The sequence below is a fragment of the Miniopterus natalensis genome, chromosome 15, assembly GCF_054644295.1.
Source record: "Miniopterus natalensis isolate mMinNat1 chromosome 15, mMinNat1.hap1, whole genome shotgun sequence".
Lineage (NCBI taxonomy): Eukaryota > Metazoa > Chordata > Mammalia > Chiroptera > Miniopteridae > Miniopterus > Miniopterus natalensis.
Window position 1 is genome coordinate 23,006,568 of NC_142095.1, and position 20,207 is coordinate 23,026,774.

The 20,207-nt window shown below is 34.1% G+C and overlaps 1 protein-coding gene across 2 annotated transcripts in view; it reads left to right on the forward strand.

The window, feature by feature from the left end:
• Positions 1-20,207, forward strand: part of DNAJC13 (DnaJ heat shock protein family (Hsp40) member C13) — a 95,372-nt gene that overhangs the window by 22,944 nt on the left and 52,221 nt on the right. For both annotated transcript variants that reach the window (XR_015715701.1, XM_016224334.2), the window contains exons 7-20: positions 1,339-1,545; positions 1,634-1,729; positions 2,091-2,182; positions 5,457-5,623; positions 5,729-5,808; positions 5,891-6,060; positions 6,522-6,621; positions 8,272-8,379; positions 9,303-9,458; positions 10,320-10,376; positions 12,657-12,778; positions 14,991-15,066; positions 15,317-15,412; positions 16,364-16,507. Coding sequence is in view for 1 of the 2 variants with exons in the window: in XM_016224334.2 (XP_016079820.2) it covers positions 1,339-1,545; positions 1,634-1,729; positions 2,091-2,182; positions 5,457-5,623; positions 5,729-5,808; positions 5,891-6,060; positions 6,522-6,621; positions 8,272-8,379; positions 9,303-9,458; positions 10,320-10,376; positions 12,657-12,778; positions 14,991-15,066; positions 15,317-15,412; positions 16,364-16,507 (1,671 nt within the window). In the remaining variant the exon portion in view is untranslated. The remainder of the gene's footprint in view (positions 1-1,338; positions 1,546-1,633; positions 1,730-2,090; positions 2,183-5,456; positions 5,624-5,728; positions 5,809-5,890; positions 6,061-6,521; positions 6,622-8,271; positions 8,380-9,302; positions 9,459-10,319; positions 10,377-12,656; positions 12,779-14,990; positions 15,067-15,316; positions 15,413-16,363; positions 16,508-20,207) is intronic.

A 20,207-nucleotide genomic window follows, 5' to 3' on the forward strand; every position in this document is an offset into this window, starting at 1 on the left:
AGCCCAGGGCAAGCCTGGAACTTTTAGATATACAAGAGGCTAGAGGGTAGCAAAAGGATGGTAAAAAGAGTGGGGGGTTAGACAGTCCGATTTGCAATTATGTTCCCTCTTCAAAGCTATAGCCTTTTTCCACCCTAGATTTCACTCTTTATTCAAATGATGGATACTGACCTAGTGTCTCTCCTCTAGGAATATACTTGTAGACATTTTGTTACCTCTGAATCCACATCCAAAAGATCAAATTTGTTCCTTCTCCCACCCTAAAGAGACCTAAAGTGCTGTGGTAATGCTGTCCAAAGGCTTGTCTCTTCCCGGGGCAGTGGAAGTTTGTACTGGTTAACCCCTTGGTGGAAAACATACCTAATTACAGGACTATGGCCTTGCAGACCTTAACAGGATAACTGTCACAGTACTTCAGCCAAGCCCTATAGTTCATAAAGTAAACATTAAGGCTGAGAATTGTGATACTCCTCAATTGCCAACATTTTTTATTGCCTAGTGGCATCAAGCAGTTTTAATTTTAATTATCTACTTTCTAAGCATAACCAGTCTTTTAAAAGACTAGCTATAGCTAAAAATGAGTCAATTCATTATAGTTATAATAGCATGACAGATTCAGTCAACAAACTTTTATTTGGTACCTTCTACATCCATAGTGACTGTGATGAACTATTGGGAATAAAATAACTTTTTAAAACATAATTTGACCTGGTGTTTCTCTACAAGGGAGATATTAACATTCAGGGCAGGACCTTTCTTTTTCTTGTGTGGGACTCTCCATCCTTTACAGGACATTTAGCATTTCTGGTCTCCAGGCACCAAATGCAAATAGCAATATTTTATTCTTAACCTTTGTAAATACACTCCTGGAGATTGGTTTGTAATATACATAGGCCAATGACTTATAAACATTTAAACATTCTTCAAGGTAATCTTTCAAGAAAGCCCACTATATGAAAACATTAAACCAGAGCTACCTTGGTTGAAACTGGAATCCTGCCTGTATAGTACCCACCAAGCCCACTGGTCTTAGCTGGGGTCCCTCAGGACCCTTTTGAAAGCTCCAGAGTGCTGTTTTCCACATGGCGATGAAAACCACACTCTGAGTAGTTACCATTTCCATCCATTGAGTTATTTGCAAGACTATACACCAAACTTTGTGATTTTGATTTAGTAATAATGTTTCATCCACAACACACTGTTTATTTACTTCTGATAAGATGTTCTACCTTATTTCCTCTAGAATTGCTACTTCAGTCTCTTTCCTACAAGTTAATTCAATATGGTTACATTTTAGTTATTTCAACCCTGACTCTTTAAATTTCAAAATTTGTGCAGCATTTATTTGCATCAGAGCAAAGAGAAGAAATTATCAAGAGTGCAATAGATCATGCTGGCAACTACATAGGTATTTCATTGCGGATCAGAAAAGAACCTTTAGAATTTGAGCAATATTTGAATCTCCGCTTTGGAAAATACAGCAGTGATGAAGCCATCACATCTTTAGCAGAGTTTGTAGTCCAAAAAATATCACCTAGACATTCGGTAAGACCCGTGTGTTAAAAATAAAAATTTGTTCACCTGATTTTAACATTTTCAGTAACTTTTTAATATGTCTCAATTTTGTTTGAAGGAACCTGTAAAAAGATTGCTAGCGCTTACAGAAACATGTTTGGTAGAACGTGATCCAGCAACCTATAATATTGCAACATTGAAGCCTTTAGGAGAAGTAAGTTTCATGAGTGTTAGCTTACATGAGATTTCTTCCCATTGATAAATTAGAATAAGTTCCTTTGTATACTTTTTTCATGCTTAAAGAATGGGAAACAGGAAAAATCTGTATTCTTCACATTATTTATTCTTCAGAACAACAAATATTTCAAAATTTTCAGAGTATACAGTGGATGGAACTTTTTATTTAACAATCGTAAGAAAACTTGAATGAAACTTAAGCAAGCAGCTCTTAAATCCTGATATTGTAAACAAGTCACACTTTTAAATACTGATTTTTGTAAAAGTGATGCGTTTTTCTAACGAAATACTGTAAGACTAAACATCTTTTTTTTGAAATTGCTTTTTGTTTTCATTAGGTGTTTGCATTGGTTTGTGACTCAGAAAATCCACAACTTTTTACCATTGAATTTATAAAAGGGCAAATACGGAAATATTCTTCAACAGAGAGGTATTTCTTAAAATTCATCAGGCTTTTGCCATTATAGTATGTGCAAGGCAAAGTGCTTCATCAAAGAGGAAAAACAAAGATTTGTAATCCAGAACTTTATGTAATTTAGGAAAAGGCAACATTATTTTGTTGTATATTTAAAATGACCATTTAGTTTTCAAATTCCTAAAGAGAATAAAAATGGTGACTTGATTTTAAATGAAATATTGAAAATAAAGTGTATTTCTGAAAGTTAAGCTTTATATTACTGTGGCTTGGCTGTTGATATGAAAACCTGTGAGATGCTATACCTCATAAACTCCTCCTGTAAGGCAAAAGCATTTATCACGACGTTCTGTGAATGATTGGATCTTCCTTTATATATATTGAGCCATTGTCATTGTTTATATTCTAGGTAGTTCTTTAATGCTGTTGTAAGTAGATGAAGACTAAAGCTGTTTTGAAAAGTTAGTGGGAACAGTACTTGTGCATTTTTGCCACTATCTATAATACAGCCTTATTGAAGTATTTTTATTTCCTACAGTATGACCAGTTTCTTACCTTAGAAAGCTTTTGATCTAAAGTCTACAAAAATGGTATCTTAAGCAAAAGGTTATATTTTTTCCTGTCCTAAATTCAAGGAGGAGAACTTCTGAAAAAAATAGTGTGGGTGTTCTAATCAGAGGAAGAGTCTTTATGTACATTGTATTGCTTAACTTTGATAGTGGCCCTAGGCAGAGTGTCCCATTGTTCCCAGTAACTCTCACCTGCAAAAGGTAAAATAGTTTACTTGTGTCTGGATTAGGAAAAGATTCCTTAGATATAATACCAAAAGCACGATTCATAAAAGAAAAATGTTGATTAATTAGACTTTGTCAGAATTTAAAACTTTGCCCATTAAGAAAAGGAAAAGACAAGCCACAGACAGGAAGAAAATATTTGAAAAACATAGCTGATAAAGGACTTGCATCCAGAATATATAAAGAACTCTTCTAACTTGATACTAAAGAAAAAACCCAGTAAGATTCAGATAGACACTTCACCAGAGAAGGTATACAAATGATAAATAAACACACAAAAAGATTGAGTCACTAGAAAAAAAAGAAAATTAAAATCACCAAATACCCACTAAAATGGGTAACATCAAGAAAACAGGCAGTACCAATTGTTGGTAAGGTTGTGGAGAAACTGGAACTCGTATGCATTGCTGGTGAAAATGTAAAATTATAAAACTACTTTGAAGATTAGTTTGGCAGTTTTGTAAAAGATTAAATGTATTTATCATGTGACCCAGCAATTTCACTCCTAATATCTACCCAAGAAAAATTAAGCCCTGGCAGTGTGCCTCAGTTAGTTAGGCATCATCCCATGCACCTAGAGGTTGCCAGTTCCTTTCCTGGTCAGGGCACATGTCCAGGTTGCAGGCTCGATCCCCAGTCCCCAGTAGGGGGCATGCAGGAGGCAGCCAGTTGATGTTTCTCTCTCCCCTTCTGCCTGCCTTTCTGAAAAATCAATAAATACGTATTTTTTATTTTACAAAAAGAAAACACATGCTCACACAGAGACTTGCATGTGAATGTTCATAGTAACATTACTTACAATAGCCCAAACTGGAAACTATCCATATATGTATCACCTGGTGAACAGATAAACAAAAATGCTGTGCATCCATACTGTGGAATACTACTCAGCAATAAAAACAACCTTAAAAACATGGTAAGTAAAATAAGCAATGTACATATGGCTACATATTCACATTTGGCTTTCTTCCTGTGAGGTTTTTTATAATAGACTTTATTTTATAGAGCAGTTTTAGTTTCACGGCAGCACTGAGCAGAAGGTACAGATTTCCCATGTTCCTCCTACCCCCACTCCACCTACGCATAGCCTTCCATTGTCAACATCCCCCACCAGAATGGTCCATTTGTTACAACTGATTAACCTATAAGTTTGAACAAATGTATAATGACATATATCCATTATTATAGTATCATATAGAGTATTTTCACTGCCTGAAAATCCTGTGCTCTGCCAATTTATCTTTCCTTCTCCCCCCAACCTTGGCAAACTGTGATCTTTTTACTGTCTCTAATTTTGCCTTTTTCCACAATGTCATAGTTGGAATCAAGTTTGTAGCCTTTTAATAATTCTTTCACAATCAAGTTTCCTTCATGTCTTTTCATGGCTTAATAGCTCATTTCCTTTTGGCTCTGAATAATATTTCATTGCCTGGATGTACTATGGTTTTTGTTTTTTTAAATCTGTTCACCTACTGAAGGACATCTTGGTTTGCTTCCAAGTTTTGAGAATTATGAATCTAAAGCTCCAGTAAACATCAGTGTGTGGGTTTTGTTGGACATAAGTTTTCAATTCCTTTGGGTGAATATAAAGGAATGTGATCACTGGATCATACAGTAAGAGGATTTTAGTTCTGTAAGAAATTGCCAGACTGTCTTCCAAAAGTGGCTGTTCCATTTTTCATTCCCACCAGTAACGAATGAGAGTTGCCGTTGCTCCACATCCTTGTCAGCATTTGGTGTTGCCATTGTTCCATATTTTGGCCATTCCAGTAGGTGTGTAGTGATATCTCACCTGTTGATTTATCTCCCTGATGTCATATGATGTAGAGCTTCTTTTCGTATACTTGTCATCTGTATATCTCTGGTGAGGTCTCTGTGAAGACTTTGAATCATTTTTAAATTGCGTGGTTTTTCTTACTGTTGAATTTTAAGTTTCTTGTACGTTTTGAGTAATAGTTATTTATCAGGTAGATCTTTTGTAAATATTTTCTCCCAGCTGGTGGCTTCTCTTTTAGTCTCTTAACAAAGTTTCTTGAAAAAGTTAACACTGTAGAGATAGTGGTTCCCTGGGGCTGGGGAGTTTTTTGCAGATGGACACAAGGAAACTTTTTGGGGTGACGGAAGTATACCAAAACTGGATGGTGGTGATGACTGAACAACTGTATAAATTTACTAAAAATTATTAAACTGTGCATTTTAATTGGGTGAATTTTGTGATTTGGAAATTATACCTCAGCAAAATTGTTAAAAATAATCTTAAAAAGATCCAGAAAAATGGTAAAGCTACAACAGTGTTTAAGTAACTTGTACAAGGTATGTGACAGCAAAGTGAAAAGGCTAGTATTGGAACTGCAGACCCTCTCCTAAAGCCCGTGTTTCCCTTGTACCAGTGTTCCCCTGAGCAGTTTACTTGCTGAAGGGTTTGTGTTGTCTTCTAATTCAAAATGCCTCTTAATTGTCAATTGTAAAACCTTTTTATTTTTAACCGTGCTTAGAGATTCCTTATTAGCAAGTTTGCTGGATGGAGTAAGAGCCTCTGGTAATAGAGATGTTTGTGTAAAAATGACACCAACCCATAAAGGTCAGCGATGGGGGTTGCTAAGCATGCCTGTCGATGAGGAGGTAGAGAGCCTTCATCTCAGGTTCCTGGCTACACCTCCGAGTAAGTATTGACTTAAATGTAATTGCATTTCCATACATGTATTTAATAATCATTTAAGAATTGGGAATGAAAACAATCTTTTTTAACCTTTTTATCTCCTTACAGATGGCAACTTTGCAGATGCTGTATTCAGGTTCAATGCTAACATTTCATACAGTGGTGTTCTGCATGCAGTAACGCAGGATGTAAGACACATTGTATCATAATTATTCATTGTCATTAACTTTTAGTGTGGAAGCTTTTTTGAAATAATTTTTCTTTACCTAGGGTCTCTTCTCAGAAAACAAAGAAAAACTGATCAATAATGCCATAACAGCGTTATTGTCCCAAGAGGGAGATGTTGTAGCCTCAAATCCAGAGCTAGAGAGTCAATTCCAGGCAGTAAGGAGGCTTGTGGCTTCCAAAGCTGGTTTTCTAGCCTTTACTCAGCTTCCAAGGTAAGTTGTCTTCTGAAACATAACTTCTTCAGAGAATCTTAACAATTCAGAATAACAGATAATCAACAGTTTACCTCTTTATAGCTGATTAAACCTGATACCTTTTATGTAGTGATAACGGTAGTTATTATTCATGAGAAGTAAAAAAAAAAAGGGAAGGTGAGTGGAACCGAAGGGGGTATTGGTATCATACTCACCAGTAATAATACTGACTCTTGTTGCAATGGATTTGGACGGGAAATTACATGCCTTTTCGTTTTAATTAACCTCAAAAAAAATCTTCCCTCTCAAAGAAAAAAAATTATTATGAAAACTGATAATGTTCTGTAGGTGGGATTCAAAATGTCATTGCTGTGGTAATGCAGTAATGGAAACTTGATGACTTATTTTATATTTTAATAGTAAAATAATGGAATAATGCTTTGGTATGGCTATCATATGCCTGGTTTTTGTTCGACAAGGTTTCGGGAGCGTCTGGGAGTGAAGGTAGTGAAAGCTCTCAAGAGGGGCCACAATGGTGTGATCCATGCAGCTGTCGACATGCTCTGTGCCCTTATGTGTGTAAGTAGTATTTTTCATAAGGAAAAGGGTTTTTCTTAAGTTGACTGATGGTTTAAATTTCCACACACCCAGATTTTAATTTTACCAGTGAAATTCAGTGTTTCTTTCATTCTTATATTGCTCTTAACAGCCATTTATTTTTGCAAATAAACATTTGTTTAGCACATCCTTTTAACTAGGCACTGTGCTAGAAATGCAAAGAAGTTAAGACAGTTCCTTTCTTCCTTGAAATTGCTGACAGTCTAGTAAGGAAGGAATATGTGTACAACATGAAGTAGGTAGGGGCCATAGAATCACTATAAAGCAGCACTTAATTTTGGTTTTGTGGTGAGGGGAAAGTAAAAGATTCTAGGCCAGTCTTTCTCCAAGATGTTGCACTTGATCTGAATGTTGAAGGACAGGCAAGTATTTGCCAGCTATGAGAATGCTTTCCTGGGAGAGAGATTAGCATATACAAAGGCGTGTTTGGGAAGCAGCAAATAATTGAATATGGCTGGATCATAAGGTACATATTGGGGTGCAGGGGGTTACAAGTTTCAGCTAAAGATACATGCAGAGACAGTCATAATGAAACCTTTTGTATCAGACACAGAAGCTAGATTTGTATCCTTTAGTAAGGAACAACTGAAAGGTTTTTCAGGGGAGCAGTAATCTGTGAGGTTTGAATTTTTAGAAAGCTCTTGGGTGGTATGTGGAGAGTACATTACAGATAAACTCACGAGACAGGTAAACCAGATTACCATGTAGGGTTGCCAAGGTAGGATAGGGGCTAAAGAAGACACATTTGGAAGCTGTTTGAGAGACAAAGATCTAACTTGGTGACAGCATATATGGGGGAGAAGCAGTTGTTCAGTATAACTTTGAAATTTCCAATTTTCCTCAATTTTGTATATAGTATATGGTACTTTATTTCTTATATAAAGTGTTTTAGGCAATTTTAGTGGTGTAGAGTAAAAGTAATCATGTGTATATAACCTTGCATTTATTCCCAAGTGTGAATTTTACTATTTTCACTATTCCAAATAATTTAATTAAAAGAATTAGTGGGATAACCAGAACATAAAATATGATAGTATGAAGCAAACATATTGATATTGAGCCCTCATTGCAGTTGGTTTTGGCTATGTATTTTCCATGAATTACCTCATTCAAGCTTCATACTAGCCGTTTGAAACAAGTACCCACTTTATAGCTGAGGAAAAGGAGACTGAGTGTTGAAATAATTTAATCTTGCCTCAGGTCAGCTCTAGTCAGTGACAGAATTAGGATTTTATCTATACTTCTCACCAGCGTTCTGGAATCTTTTTACACTCTCAGTTATTCCAATAGTCAAAAGAAAATCACCTTGAGACAAAGAAATATTGGCTTTTATTTCAAATTTAAATCATAAAGTTGGGGAAGTCGGAATGGGTGTTACTTGCCTCATAAAAAGGAGGTCTCTGACTTCTGAAGGAGTGTCTTGTGTAGTGCTATCTGTAGTAACTTGATGGGCATATTATAAAGTCTCATCAGATCCGAGGAAATCATCACTATTGCCTCCTTGTCTTATCAGTTCTTTTTTTGTATAAAAAATACTCTTTATGAATGACTTGTATGTGATGCCAGCAACATGGTAGTGCTCATGAATTATCACTGTTTTTTCATCAATAGCCCATGCATGATGACTATGACTTAAGACAAGAACAGCTAAACAAAGCTTCTCTTCTCTCTTCAAAGAAGTTTCTGGAAAACTTACTGGAGAAATTTAATTCCCATGTGGTAAGTTATAATTAAATTTTCTTAATGAGAGATACCATATGTTATTGGAAAGTATTCTAGAACTGCAACATGAACAGTTTTGCTTTGTTTTTGATTTTTCATTGTAGCTCCCAATTTTGGTTAGTATTTGGTCACAGTTCAGCTTGGTCAGTAATAATACAATAATAATACAATACTGTTTTAGGACTATTTGTATTCATCTGGAGGGGATGGGTTGCAAAGTGTTTTAAGTATTTATAATGGTATTCTAGATTTTTATTTTTATTTTTGTCTTTCTTTAAAATGTTGTTATAAAATAAGCTATTCTAAAGAAAAAAATTAAGCCTAATCTTTGTTTTTCAGTCACTGTTCAACAATTTTGAAAATGGGCAATCTGTAACACCTTAGAAGGAGTATGAACAAATTGCCAGTTTTGCAGGTGTTGTCAGAGATTGCTTTTATTTCATTTAATTTTTTTTTTAAAAATTGATTTTAGAGGAGGGGAGAGGGAGAGAAAGATAGAAACATCAATGATGAGAGAAAGTTATTGATTGGCTGCCTCCGGCACGCCCCCTCCTGGGGATCGAGCCCACAACCCAGGCATGTGCCCTGACCGGAATCCAACTGTGATTTCCTGGGTCAACGCTCAGCCACTGAGCCACGCTGGCCACGCAGAGATTGCTTTTAATACAAGCACGCATTAACTTTTACATGTTTGGGGAGTCTTTGTTATTCTTTTGAAATTTCACTGAAGTTATTTCCTTTTGAGATATGGTAAACAATGGATTTGCTACATTAGTAAAACAAGTACTACAGATTTTGAATCTCTTGTTGAGAAATTAGATGTTTACTTCTAACACATAGAATAACAGAAATAAACATATTACTGCTAAGTTTTGAATCAAGTTCTCTCTTAGTCAAGGCAATATGTTACTTGGTTTCAGGATCATGGGACTGGCGCCCTAGTTATTAGTTCACTCTTGGACTTCCTCACTTTTGCCCTCTGCGCTCCGTATAGTGAGACAACAGAAGGGCAGCAGTTTGATATGCTCTTAGAGATGGTAGCCTCCAATGGAAGAACCCTCTTTAAACTCTTTCAGGTGAGAGCTTGTATTTTTCTTATCAGGTACAACTAATCTAAGAGGACCCCTTTTTGGGATCAGCTTGTTTTTAAAATAATATGTGTGTGTTTCTGTAGTAATATTGATAAATAAATATAGCCTAGTACATTATCATGTTAGGACATTTAATGCCTATAAAATGGTATTTTATGTAGAGCTCTGTTGATGGCTTTTGATCACTGTTTTGACTCTGTTGCCCATCTTTTCCGTATTAGAAGTGGTGAAGAACTCATTTTTTTCTGTGATAGACCCAAAATTCTCTTTTCTTTACGAATTCTCAGATATGAGCTTTATCAGCGCTGTTCATAAACAGTTGAAAGCATTTGTTACTTCATATGATACTGTAGTATTTACTATGTGTATATGTATGTGTCTATATGTGATATTTTTATTTTCTATTTATATTATAAATATCACTTTCTATTTTAATATCATTATTGTTTGGCATTTATCATTCAAATAAGCATAATTATCATTCAAATAAGTATAATACATATTATTCAAATAAGTGTCAGCTATTTCCTATGAATGTAAACTGTGTTTTTAGTATCTGTAAGGCTCTATATTGTAAGAATACCTTTACTAATTTTATGTATCCTTTACTAATTTTATGGCTTATACCTTTATAAAATTATATATCACCCTTAAGAGTAAAAACTAAATACAAGAGGTGGGCAGAAGTGGGTTTATAGTTGTGAGTACATGAAACAGAGTTTATTCTTGTGTTATTTATTAAATATTATACTATTGTTTTACAACTGTAAATCTACTTTTGCCCACTCCTGTTTGCTGGAATAAAATTCTTTCATTCTGTGATATGTTTTTTCTCCTATTATAAAGCATCCTTCCATGGCAATTATAAAGGGAGCAGGATTGGTTATGAAGGCAATAATAGAGGTAAGAGAACAATTTTGAAATTGTAAACTTACTTGAATGTTGATAGGCTATTTTAATTGAAGATGACAAAATTGCCTTTGAATATTTTATTGGCAATTGTTCTGTGTAAGGAAAATCATTTTAAATCTTTATTCAGAAATTAGTTTAAAACCGTTTCAGGGACAATTGCCAATAATAAACTGTTTCAAATTCTTAAGTGGGTTTAGAATAAAAAAAGCTTTTTTTTTTTTAATCTTTCTGTTCTGCATTACTTGTTTTAAGTTTAAAAGAATTGAAAGTTAGAATTTTCTTGCTTTTTTTTGAGAGTTGGTGGTGATGGCTTTGAAATGTTTAAGTACTGAGATTACATAGAAATCTGTTCATGGGAGTTAGTTTATAGCAAAGTGGCATCAAATAAGAATGGTAACAAAAATTAGTTCCTTATGCTAAAGTGCATTTGTAATTTACCTCTAAGAGATGAGGACATGATATTTAAACACAGGATATTGTTTTTTCCAATCTCTGGCTTTAACCTTCTCTGGTTTTCAAAAATTGAGATTGTGGCTATAAATGTACATACTGGATATTTACAGTAACATCAATCTAAATGCATTCTTTCGTTGTGTAGTAATTTGGATAAATGTAAGAATGTTTGCCACCTTTATAATAAAAATCAGCAATTGTATCTCATTTAGCTAAATAATGAGCACAGAATTAGCATACTCAAGTAGCTGTTAAAAATTATTTTTAGGTATTAAACTGGTACAACATTGAAGTTTATTTGCATTTTTATTGTGCATATCTAACTAAAGGCTAATTTTCCCTCTCTAGCTAATAGGTTCTATGCTCATTTCATTTTATTTTATTTTTTTGTTAATCCTCACCCGAGAATTTTTTCCATTGCTTTTCAGAGAGAGTGTGGAAGGGAGGGTGGTAAGAAAAAGAGAGAGAGAGAGAGAGAGAGAGCATGAAAACGCTGATGAGAGAGAGAGACACTGATTGGTTGCCTCCCCCATGTTCCCAACTGGGGCTGGGGAGTAAACCCGTAGCCCAGGTACTTGCCCTTGACCAGGAATCGAACTGGAGACCCTTGGGTGTGCAGGCTGACACACTAACCACTGAGCAACACTGGCCAGGGCTCTATGTTCATTTTAGCTGAGTACCACATCTCTCATTTACAGAGCTTGCAGTAACCCAGGACAGTTAGGATCAAGAGACCAAACAAAAGTGTATTCCTGACCCTGCTCCAGCAATATATTGCCATTCTTGCAGAAATATTTGAGTGCCAGATAAAATAAAAATACCGACTTTTGGCTTCAGTAAAAGCCACACATGTCAGATTCATAGCCAATGACAAGAGCTGATGTCTGTTTATTTAAACTGAAATCCTGCCAAGTATCTCAAAATATTTTTTTCTGATTGTAAAAGCAGTATATGATCTTTGAAGAAACATTAGGGTGTTTGGAAAAAAATACAAGGGATAAATAAAAATAAGTCACCTGTATTTTTAACATCCAGAGATAACTATTAGCATTTTGGTAAATTTCCTCTCAGACTGTATGCTGTTCTAAATGATGTATGTACATATACATACTATGTATATATTTGCATATATACTACATGTTTATATGTCTAAATGATATATGTACATATTCATACTGTATGTATATTTGTATACATACTACATATTCAGTTGTACTACATACTTGTACTTTTTTCAGTAACGTGAGCATTTTTACTCTTCCACAGATTGTCTTAAATATAATACTGCTTGCTTAATTTATAGTTCTGTGGTTACCTTTGATTAGTCGTCCTATCTGTCCTGTTGCCAAAGTGAGTCCATACAAGATAAAAAGAACTGCCACTATATCACATCATTCTTTAAAAAAATAAAGAATTTTGTTTACCATGAAAAGTACCATATTGTTAATAACAAAAGCAAGCCAGGTTTGCAGATGCCTTTCGTAGAATTGCTGATTTCCCTGTATTACCTTTTCTCTTGGTGGCTCTTATATACTCAAGGTATGAACCTACTTTTATATTAAATTAAGCAAAGCATAATTCATCAGATAAATTTTCCTAGAAACATTTAAACCTCATTCCAAAGGCAACTAATATTTTAAAAATTACTTATACTTCTACTTATCTGTGTTATTTTTGGGTAATTGAAGTTGCATTTTAAATTTTTATTACTGTATACTGAATAATTATTTTATCTAGAAATGTAAAATTAGTTTTGCAAAATTAGGATAGATTTATTCAGATTGCTGCTTTAGGGATCATTTTACCCTTTTTCCAAAGGAAGGTGACAAAGAAATTGCTACCAAAATGCAGGAGCTTGCCCTCAGTGAAGGTGCCTTACCTCGACACTTGCACACTGCGATGTTTACAATAAGCTCAGATCAAAGGATGCTTACAAATAGGTAGGTTAAATTTAATTTGCGCTAAATTAACTTGCTGTTTAGAGAGTGGATTCAGATATATTTCATATAACAAACCAAATGTTTGTATTACACACATATTTTCTTTTAATTCACCTCATTTTCCTTTTCCTCTCCTTATAGAAGGATTGTGCCCAGATGATCATTGTTTCTGCCGCAGGATAATGTGGGAGGAAATAATGAACTGTGTTTACTTTTCCCCGCTACCCTGTTATCAGGCTTCATACCCATAGTCGCAGGACTAGAACATGGAAGAGAGTGCCTAGAAACTGACTGAATTAGAACCACATGCCCAGGCTTTTTCTCTTTGTACGTCCATCTGGCCACCCTGCCTGCAGATCACCCCATGTGAAAACCTCATATAATCAGTTTTTAAATATCTTTGGTCAGTTTGGTACTCTTAAGAATAAAGAAAACCTTAATATCTAAACAGCCTAACATAGGCCTATCCTAAATGTCTTGTAAAAATTTTCCCTTTGGCAAATCATCATTTTTATAACAGTTTTTCAAATATAAGGAAACACATGAATATTTGTTTACTACAGGCTATATGAATTCCAGTCCTTTAAAATTGTATGGATTCCCAACATGTGACCCTTTCAAATATACTTAGCACACCATATGATGACTCATGACTCTAATATAATAAAAAAAAAAGTTTAAGTATTTTAATCATGTTCTTTTTTACTTTTTACATAAATTGCTGACTTATGTTTACTTTATGATACTATAAATTTCCTTTATCACCTACCTCCAGTTATTAAATATATTAGTGTGCTGCCTTGCCAGTAGTTTTCTGCTGTTTATACTATTATGAGAAGCTGTCTGCATTCGTCACTTGTATGTGTTAATCACAAAAGTAGTCTTCTGTGTTGCCTGAGAGGACAAAAAGATATAAAAGGAAGGTTATTTCCTTGGTGCATTGCCTGATTAGCAACACCAGACACCGTCTTTCATTATAAGAGATGTCTTATTCCATTGAACCCCCATGTCAGATGTCTGCTTGTTGTGTCCTGCTTTATTATAGTTACTCGGTCACATTTATTTCCTACTGTGATCAATCATAGCATTGAAAAGCTGTCAAAATTATTATAAAAATACCACTTTTCATTTTGCACTGCTTTATCTTTTACAAATTGCTATTATAAAATGTTATCTCTTATCCCTAATTAAAGCCTTTTTAGGAATCATTGATATACCTACCAAACACCAGTGAAGGAAATTACAAATGTAATTATAATTATTTTATTGTATTAGCTTTCAAATAGGCACAGGAACGAACAGTTTTAGTAATGTTCATTTTTTGGTGACAAAGCAAAGTATAATTTGGGTTTTCCTAATCAACTTTTGTCTTCTGGGAATGTACCATGTATAAATACATACATAACTGCAGGTGATTATTTGGTTATTTTCCTCACAGATTTTATGCCCATTCTTATAGCAAATGGCATGTGAACCCCTACCAAAGCACGGAAGGGACAGCAGTGAATAAAACATACTCCTTGCTCATGAGGAGTTTCCAGCCTAGGAGAAAAAAGTCATCATGAGGATTAAGATAAATAAATGACTAAGCCATAGAGTCAATATGAATCTAGATTTTCATTTTGAACCAAAATATGCTGTTAGCTCAAAAGTGGGATGAGTAGAATAATTTGCTCTAAGAGCTTTAAGTCTTTGTCCAAACTCCAAAACTGAAAATATTTGCTATTTCTGACCTTTCCAAAAGGGTTATATTAGAACAGAGTTGTAGAATTTTGTTCATGTTCAGAATTCCAGAGAATGCCAGAATGCTAGGATCACTATGTCAGGACTTGTTAAACTAATTGTATATCAAGTCTAATATTTATTTTTGATCTCTATATCAAGACTTGTACAAACTAATTGTATCGGATCTAATTTTTTATTTTTATCTTTAAGTGAGGTAAGAACCTACTTCTTCATGTTCAGGTCTGTTGAAAATCAGTATAATGTTTATCAGGGAAGCATTTTAATTTGGAGAAAATTCTAAAACATTAGCAATATTTGCATTACTATGTCATATATCTCCAAAATAAAATATTAATTTTTAGTATTTAGCATCAGAATGATCTTTTACTGTAGTCATATTTCTTGTGTGATATTTTGTTTTTAAAAATTCCTTTCTGTTCTAGCTGAGATAAAGCAGCAAACCTTTCTCAACGTCTGCTTTTTTCAGACAGCTAAGTAGACATTTAGTGGGACTGTGGACAGCTGATAATGCAACTGCAACAAACTTGTTGAAGCGCATTTTGGTAAGTCAGTTGCATAACTGGAAAGATTTATATATTCTTTCCCAATAAAATTTCATTGGTAAGTTATTTATACTGTTAAAAGGGTTTTTTAAAGTCTGATTTTAATTTAAAAGATAATTATAGGAGTTGTCTTATAATAAATGCTACCCTCTATAAATCATAGAATTTATTTGGGTTTTGAAGGCTAAATTTTCTTTTGTGCAGTTGTTTTGAGAATGGATGATGTCTTGTTTTTGTTTGTTGTTTTTAGCCTCCAGGCTTGCTGGCATACTTGGACAGCTCAGATTCAGTTCCTGAGAAGGATGCTGATCGGATGCATGTTAGAGATAATGTGAAAATAGCAATGGTAAATATGATTGGCCTGAGTGTCTTTTCAGAATGAAAGAGTACTTTTGTCAGATGTAAACTGAAAATTTTAGAAATATACCAAGAATTCACTGCATTCAATAATAGTATTTGAAAAAAAATATCTCCAAAACTCACCTGTTTTAAGTATATAATTTAATAATTTCTGTTATATTTACAGAGTTGTACACCTATCACCACAATCTAATTTTATGAGTAGTAATAATTTTGTATGTTTTGTTTCTCTAACTTAGCTTATTGTCACATTTGGGAATGGATTTAAAAAAAAATTCAAATATGTGATGTGATGTTTTGCACATTGTTGATAAATGTTTGGTGAAAGGGGCCAACACTGAAAAAATTAATTTAGTTCATTTCTTTCCTTACAAAGCTATTTTAATTATTAAGGTTGGTGTGTCAGAAAATTTCTTAATGCCTGGCCAGGCGTGGCTCAGCGGTTGAGCATCGAAGTAGGGTACAGGCGATTGGGGTTCGATTCCCGGTCAGGGCACATGCCCGGGTTGCAGGCTCGGTGCCCAGTGCAGGAGGCAGCCAATCAATGACTCGCTTATTATTGATGTTTCCCTCTCTCTCTCTCTCTCTCTCTCTCTCTGAAATCAATAAAGGTATATTAAAAAAAAAATTACTTGACATATTTCAAGATGTTTTGTTTACTGTCTTGTATGTCTGGTTTTTTCTGTCCTCACCACATTTCTCTGTCTGCACCACCACCCATTTGCATCTTGCCATCCCTCTAAAAGGAATCATCATGAAAACTAAGTAGAAGCTTAAGATTTCTTGAAAAAAGTATTATTACAGAAATTGTCTTTTCACTGAGCCCCTACCATTCAGTATTTATTTAATCATGTAAAATAGTGTGACTAAGCTTTACTTACATTTTTATAATAAATTTGTAAACAGGACTGTAATGGATTTCAACATTATTTTACAGGATCAGTATGGAAAATTTAATAAAGTTCCAGAGTGGCAAAGACTAGCTGGAAAAGCTGCTAAAGAAGTTGAAAAATTTGCCAAAGAAAAAGTGGATCTTGTGTTGATGCATTGGAGAGATAGAATGGGTATTGCGCAAAAAGAGGTAAAAAGAGAATTTGCTTCCGAAGTTCTAACACTTTTATATATGCTAGGTTTACTTTAGCTGTTCACTGAGATGATAGTCAGGTATTTCTGACTGAACACTTGAAGAAATGTTGCCTAATTCTGATTCATAGTTTTATATGAATTTTTCTTAATTCATAGTTTTCTGAATCAATGATTAGGGTTTTAGTTAGGTATTTAATATTAATTTCTTAATTTTCTTCCATAACTTCCAGTTTCTATATTTTTTTATTTATATCTATTTCCTTCCTTGTCTGAACTTTGTTTTGTAGCTATAAAAATAAAGGTGCCCTTCCTGTTTAGCTTTTTAAAAAAATATAGCCGGTTTGGCTCAGTGGTTAGAGCATCAGCCTGTGGGCTGGAGGGTCCTGGGTTCGATTCGACCCAAGGACACGTACCTCAGTTGCAGGCTTGATCCCTGGCCCTGGTCAGGGCACGTGTGGGAGGCAACTAATTGATGTGTCTCTTTCACATCAATGTTTTTCTCTCTCCCGTCCACTGTCTCTGAAAAGCAATGGAAGAAATATCCTTGGGTGAGGATTAAAAAATATATATATATATGTCAGAAACCATCACATGTAGTAAAAGTAGGTATTATTATTTTATTGATTTTGGGGAGGGAGGAAGGGAGAGAGAGAAACATTGATGTGAAAGAGAGAACATTGATCAGTTGCCTCCCTCATACACCCTGGACTAGGGATCAAACCCGCAACCTAGGTATGTGCTCTGACAGGGAATCAAACCCATGACCTCTGGTGCACGGGACAATGGTCCAACCAACTGAGCCACAGCAGCCAGTGCTCCTATTTAGCTTTTTAATTCAGAGCTAGCTAGACAAGTGTTTTAGAAATGGGATGCACATTTTTAAATTACTGTGTATACTTAAAATTTTCAGTATTAGTTTCTCAAATGAAGGTCAGACTAGAACAGTTCTAGTCTCATTTTTCAGTATGTAATATGTGCTGCAGAACCTAATTCAGTAACGTACATTCTTCTATTTAGGATGGAATGTGCAATGGTTAAGAATGATTTTAAGGTGTCTTGTAAAATTTGACTTGATCTCAGGGTTTTTGTTGGCCACACTTAAATTCTTTTCCTTTAACCATCTCTTTATTTATGGTAGCTGTTTCCTTATTCAAGGAAAGTAATAGAACTGCCTTTCTAAAACAAACAAGTTTTTTATGAATTTTCAGAATATTTTAACATAGCACATCAGGTGCAATGGAACAAATATTAAGAGTCTTGTGTGTCTGTCGGAAATTGAGACTGAAAGTTCTTTAGAACTTGAGCATAATGCGTTAATGCTAATTTGTATGAGTGATATATACAATATAAAGAGTCATTAGACAGGCTCTCAAATGGCTAGGAATACTGAACTTTGAATTGATTAACCTACATCTGAGCCTGGTATCATCCTCTTATTAACCCATATAGCACATTATGGGTTTTCAGAACCTTACTTTCCTCTTTCATAAAATCAGAATAACATTGCCTCCTTTACTTACAGGGTTACTTTGATGTGTAAGGAAGAAAATAACACTACACAGGGTGGGCAAGAGTAGGTTTACAGGTGTTTGGATGGAAAATAATATAATAAATAATAGTACAAGAATAAATTTTGTGTACTCACAACTGTAAACCTACTTTTGCCACACCCTGTTTACATATCTGATCATGTAATATCCCTATAGCATTTAAACAATTGAAATTCTACAGATATGATATAAATGAGCTTTGCAGTTATTAAAAATTACAAACTTCTGGCTTTAGGTGGTTAAACCCATTTCTAAAACAACAGTTGTTCCAGACTGTTGGATATAATTATACTGAAAATAAGTTTTTGGTATCAGATTTCACATGTCACATTTATCCAGCCTAAGCTTGAATCCAGAGCTATCTTACCTGTCTGTCTATCTATCTATCTATCTATCTATCTATCTATCTATCTATCTATCTATCTATCTATCTATCTATCATCTATCTATCTCTATCTATTAAACTATAAGAGAAAGTTTATTTAGAAAGTCACAGAAGCAGAAGTGAGCAGTAGAAGAAATGGGTTTAGGAGAAAGTTACAGAGGCAAAAGAAGGGGCTCTTTGATCTTAGGAGACAAAGGTAAAGGTAATGCACCTTCGGGGAGAAGGACAGGAAAGGCACAGGTGTGCTCCTGAGAAGGAGAGTGCTCCAAAGCTACTTTAGCTAGAAATGTGGGTAACATCTGTTATTTAAAGACAACAATTCAGAGTGAAAGGAATGCATTTTTAATATCAATCATGTTTTATTGGTCTGTTGGTTTCATTTACATGGGGTGTTATCTAAAGTTTTGAGCAAATAATGACATTAAATAGATAAATGCTGGCCAAGAAATTATTTTGATAGCAAACTAATTCTTTCTGCTGCAATACTGTTTTTAACATTAATTTTTTTATGAAACAGTGAATAACCTTTGTGACTGTTTCATTCGTAAATATTAACACCACATTTTGGAATGATCTTATGCTTTAAAAGCTAAAGTCTAAAAATTAACCATTGTCAAGATTAACTGGCTAGTCTTTGAAATTAACTACATTTCACCTATAATCAGAATGTTTATGAAGTCAGTTCCATATATAGCTAATGTATTGTACTGGATTAGTAATAACCTTTGGCTAATGAATAAAATTACTTCTTACTATTTATGTTATTTTCAGTTTAGGGATTTTGTTTAGCCATTTATGGCTTTAAGCCTAAGTCTAGATCATTCAGCTCTGGTTTTAGAGAGCTGTTTGCCTTTTTTGTATAGTATTTACATTTCATTACTCTAGACTCCTAGCATCTTGTCCTGAGGGCAGGGAAGATTAAAGAAAGTACTTTTTAATTAAGATTTTAAGAAAAGGTTTGTCATTAATTGTTTATAAATTTTATTCAACTCTTACCTTACATTAGTTTTTATGATAGTGCATAGAAATAAAATTTGTAGAAAACATTTTCTACTACAGTTAATAGGTTTTATATTTCAAACAGCATTTACTTGTTAAAATGTATTACTCATTTTATCTTTATTCTCTATCACCTATTGTCTTTTCTTGCTTTATTTTATATAATTTGCCTCTTATTTAATGAAGTTACAGTGTTTGATGTTTTAATCTATATACTACTTTCTACTTTTTGTTTCTATCACATTGAAGATTAGAATTTTTACATCTGAAATATCTACAGGTTTGACTTGGAGTCAGTGTATATAGACTTCAGGAAATCTTTAAAATCTTCCCCTCCAGTTGTAAACCTTATTTATGTATGTGTCTTTCTCTGGAATAGGGTCCATAGCTTTTTTTGAATTCTTAAATGGGTTTATAATTGCCTAAAGTTTGAGTCTATGAGAAGCAGGTGGGCCTTTGTTTCCTGTCTTAAAGTGAAGATGATTTATAATGGTGACATCCTTGTAAAATTTGTATATAGATTCGATTTAGACTCTCTTATTTTTATTTTCTTTAAAAAATTTTTTATTTTTTTTTCTTTTTACAATTAAATTCAGGACAGAAATAATATGGTGAGTTTAAGTTCCTGCTACATGTGTGAAATTCATCCAACTGCCTGGCATGTGCAGTTGTTTTTTATATTCTTTGTCTAGTAAATTAAATTCAAGTCTTACTTCACATATGTCTGAATGTAGATACTTATTTCTTGTCCATTAGCTATT